At 41.6% G+C, this 4,703-nt stretch overlaps 1 protein-coding gene across 1 annotated transcript in view; it reads right to left on the bottom strand.

The window, feature by feature from the left end:
* Positions 1-2,709: 2,709 nt before the first annotated feature.
* LOC106813795 (zinc finger CCHC domain-containing protein 24-like) overlaps positions 2,710-4,703 on the bottom strand; it is a 3,429-nt gene continuing 1,435 nt past the window's right edge. The window contains exons 3-4 of the mRNA XM_014818020.1: positions 3,640-3,804; positions 2,710-2,830 (exon numbers count right to left, since the gene is read on the bottom strand). Of these exons, the coding sequence (XP_014673506.1) occupies positions 2,711-2,830; positions 3,640-3,804 (285 nt within the window). The 3' untranslated portion in view covers position 2,710. The remainder of the gene's footprint in view (positions 2,831-3,639; positions 3,805-4,703) is intronic.

The following is a 4,703-nucleotide window of genomic DNA, read 5'->3' as shown; positions in this document are numbered from 1 at the left end:
TTCTAACGTTGTGTTCTGACGTTGTGTCAACGTCGGAATCTGACGTAAATCCAACGTCGTGTTCTGACGTTGTGTCAACGTCGGAATCTGACGTAAATCCAACGTCGTGTTCTGACGTTGTGTCAACGTCGGAATATGACGTCTATCTAACTTTCATATCCAACCATAATCCGACGTAAATCCAACGTTAGGATCCGACGTTGTGTCAACGTCGGAATCTGACGTAATTCTGACGTCGTGTTCTGACGTTGTGTCAACGTCGGAATATGACGTCTATCTAACTTTCATATCCAACCATAATCCGACGTAAATCCGACGTTAGGATCCGACGTAAATACAACGTAAATATAACGTCATGTGCCCACTGGGATATTATTCACACTGATATTTGCTGCTAAATACATGTAGTTATTTTTAATCATGTTATATCAATGTAGCACTGAAACAAAACACTTGAAATATCATAAAAATAATTTTTTTACAATTTTAATAAAAATCGTAGTTGTATGCAAACTGGTCGTAGTGGTCAAAATGCAAACAAAATTCGTATAAATCACAGTAGTTGGCATCTCTATATAACTCACCGTATAATGTCATTATCATATCATATATACGGTATCACAGGCAAATTCCTATACACGAGGCATATTATAAATTATTGAATTCTTGGACAAAATCGGGTCGACCTATGTACAAGATCGACTTATACACGAGTATAGAGTAATTCAATTCCGGTCCATGCAAGAAAATTCATTACCCGAAGAATTTCCTGCAGTGGACGTGGAGGATCCTGGTGTAGACCCCTCCTCAGGCACAGCACCGGAGGCTCCTGGCATAGAGGCAGCAGTAAAATGCGGCCGGATGTTAGGTGCATCCTTGAGGACATTTTCCATGTCATCAAAGAACACCCATGTTTTCCGACCATTGCCGGATTTTGCGTTGTGGTCAACAACTTTTATACTTTCTGACCAGATTTTTCCACTTTGTTTCAACCTGCAAACCTGTGACCTGAAGGATATTTTTATATTTTAGTATTGCAATGACTCGTGTGATTGTTTCCAATGTGGTTATGCTACGCGTGTAATTGTAAGATTGCAAGTTTCAACAGACAGCAAATCGTATAAAATTATTGAGATATTTGAATCTAATTTTTAAAGTTTTATTCATCTTACTAAGATAGTTATATTAAACAGTTTTTCCCTGCTTACTTTTGAGATTTTATCTAAAAACATGCATGTAAGCTTACCACCAACATAGGTCTTAGTTCAACCGCAATTTGTTCCAAAACCCTTTTGTTTGGGGTACGTGACGAGTTGAATTTATCGAGATTTGATTCCCGAAGTCGAATCAACTCTCGTGTTGACCCCTCGCTCCACACACAATCAACCTCTGGCTGACTACCTGTGGGAGCTATTCAAGAACTAATTAATCATACAAAAGGAGTTGATCCTACAGATGGGAAACTTGCCAAATACTGTTTAAATTGATAACACACTTGCTAGTGTTGTACAAACAGAAAACTATTTGCTGTATGTAAGCCTTCATGATATATAAAAATATAATAATCTCTGATTTTGAACTTGAAACATTTTGTTGAAACATTTTGTTGCGTAAGACAGCAAGTAATGATTTGGTTGAAGTTAAAAAGTTTGATTTCATGTTCAGGGTAAAGAAAATTAACCTACGCTAGTATAGAAATAATAACAGGCCTGAATGGGGATATTGCGGATTGCCTACCCAAGGAACCAATATTCCTCAGAGAGCAGAGTCCTATCGGAGCTAGTTCCATTAGTCAGCTGAGAGAAGTATTGGTTCCAAGGGGAGACCATCTGCAATATTACCCTCCAGGCCAGTCATTATTCATTTCATTATACCGAATAAACATATACCAATATTAAGAGAAACAAACTATTAAATGTTAAATTAAATATTTAATTATTTAAAAAACATGAACATAAATCTTTGTGCACTTCCACCAGCAACTTCAGGGTACTTCGGTCTGAGCGGGTATTGCATCAATTATAATCACATGGCTAGTTAACATTGCGAAATAACCAATGGCAGCGAGCAGGAAAATAGCATTGCGTTATATAATGAGGTACGATAATTTGGTTTATTAGTTAGTTAGTTAGTTATAAAACCATCTTAGTTCATGGTAATGAAAATTAACTAAAAAAACTTGCCACTGGAACAATAGTTATTCACTTCCAACTAAAACATAAAAGCATCTAAATGAAGAAACTGCATGCCAGTCAATTACTGAAACAAGAAATAAACAATGATCCAACAATCCTAATTCAACAACTTATTTTTTCAACATGCAACGATTAAGGAACGGATTCATGCGCAAAGAAATTGTTACCGCGGTCTCTGACTCTCTTAGCCCGACCAGGTCTTGATTATTCACGTATAAAATGTATACATTGTTCTCAGCAAGTGACTATAATAAGAGACGGAGAGATAATTAAGGTTCATCAAATCAGTAGATCAACTCGGTTGATAGCTCTATAGAGGGGTCCGCGACTCGCACTAAAAATAGCAATATTACCTACAATCCCGTGCCTAAAACTAGTAACAGTCAGCGCAGCGCGACCGCACGCTCACTTGTCGTCGCGCCCCAAACCGCACAACACAGCAGAGAACGAAACGAAAATCTCGGCCCCTGTTGTTGAATGCCGCCGCTAGGGGGCGCTGATGCGAACATGTCGACTTACTGGAACCGGCGGCGGCGGCAGCAGTGTCCGAGCGCCTTGCATTTCTCACACAGGTGCTGAGGATGCTCCTTGGTCTCGTCGGACACGTCGAGGCCGTCCGGCTTCTCCAGGGGGCTCTGCAAGCAGACCATTTATTTATTGGTTATTCATAGTTTTTCAATTAATTAATTAATTTGTATTTATTTGCGTATTTATCATTTTTAATTAATTAATTAAATTATTTATCAGGCGGGACGAATCTTTGCGTTTGTCGCGCGATGGAGCAATCATTCTTTGCATGCGCGACTCACTGGTAGAAATGCGCCTTTGTCTCGCGGAGAAAGAATTCCAGCGAGGACGTGTGAAGCCACAAATATAGTAAATAACATAGTCGAGTTTTCATAGTAGTAGCATGACGTCATCAACCAAAAGATATTAATTAATGAGGTGCAGGTGGGTTGCAAGCAATATGTGTTGCCCTGTGGGTTGCAGCCCGACGCGAGAACATTTCTAAGGACGTTTTCTGCTTCCACAAACCAGGGTGCGAAAATAACGCGAGTCCAGAGTCAAATACTCCCCGATTTAATGTCGGGCTCCCTGATTTGACATATGCAGTCCTGAGTCCGTGTGACTCCCTGCAAATTCTGCCATCCTAACTAGTTCGTTCCGGAGCACGGCCTCGCGGAATTACCTTTTTTTTTAGCTAATGTCCAAAGAAAATTTGGCAGACGTACAACCGCATGAATCTTAAAAGTAAGCACATGCGTTATTGTTAATATCTTTAATTTTTTGAACCTCAGACTGCGGACTCCCTTATTTTGCTGTCGACTCCCTCTTTTTGAGTGTAGGGAGTCCGTTGGACTGCCGTGTTCAAAAGTTAATTTCTACTCCTGACAAACTATAGCAGCTGCATGGAAGCGGTGGCGGCAGGGAGCAGGATTCCTACCTGTTTGTGTGGGTAGACGTTGATGTTGCACTGGATGCATTCCTGTCCCATGTTGGCCCAGCTGTTGCCCGACATCCACTTCCGCTGGCACTTTGGGCACTTGTACTCACCGAAACAGCGATTCTTACCCTGGTACGGCGTCAGTTCCTCTACTTTTGGTGTCGCCTGGAAGGCAGAGTTTCGCACGTCAGGGTACGATAAAATTTTGGCGATTCCGAAAATAATTTGGTTCCCCCGCATCTTTAATTCGCACCCGATCACAAGAAAATGCAAAAATATTTGGTGAGTTAAGATCATGGCAAAATGCTATATTGGATTTGTTAATTAGGATCATGGGGTAATGTTATACGGTTCATTCAAATCAATAGAACACATTAAAATCATGGCAGACTATTATCAGGTCCATTGAAATCATGGAAAACTATTACTGGACCCTTTAAAATTCAGAGCAAAATATTATTGAGTTTGTTAACCCACGTTGCTGCGACGAATCTGCTCGGCTGGTGGGTATATATACGGCGCTACAGGATATCTTTGCCGCTGTTTACATATAAGAACAGTTTACCAGGGGTATCAAATCAGGGAGTCCGACAGTAAATCAGGGAGTATTTGAGTCAGGACTCCCGTTTATTTCGCACCCTGGAACTTTGCTGCTGTTTAAATACATAAGAACAGTTTACTACGGGCCACGTTCCACTTCCACGAGAGAAGGGGGAAGATTTCTGATCCTCATTGTTCAAATTGTTGATCGCTGATCGATGAGTTACTGTATTACAGGCTGTACGCTAGAAAAACAGGCGACCCTCTCTCTCACGCTCTCTATTTCTCTCTCTCTCTCGCACGCTCTATCCCCCGCCCACTCACTCACTCATTCTAGAGCAGCAGTTCCCAAACTTTTCCAGTACGTGACCCCTTTCAGTAGTACCTAACCTACCATGACCCCCCTCCCCCATCTTAAGGGGGCGGGACTGTCGCGACGCTACGTGGAGGCGGTCGTGAAGGCAGCTCAGGGAGGAGGGAGGGACTGTCGCGACTCTACGTGGAGGAGGTCGTGAAGGCAGCGC

This window comes from Priapulus caudatus, unplaced genomic scaffold, assembly GCF_000485595.1.
Source record: "Priapulus caudatus unplaced genomic scaffold, Priapulus_caudatus-5.0.1 Scaffold825, whole genome shotgun sequence".
In the NCBI taxonomy this organism is placed as follows: Eukaryota; Metazoa; Priapulida; class Priapulimorpha; order Priapulimorphida; family Priapulidae; genus Priapulus; species Priapulus caudatus.
Note: the sequence above shows the minus strand (reverse complement) of the source record. Positions and strands in the feature narration are given on the sequence as shown.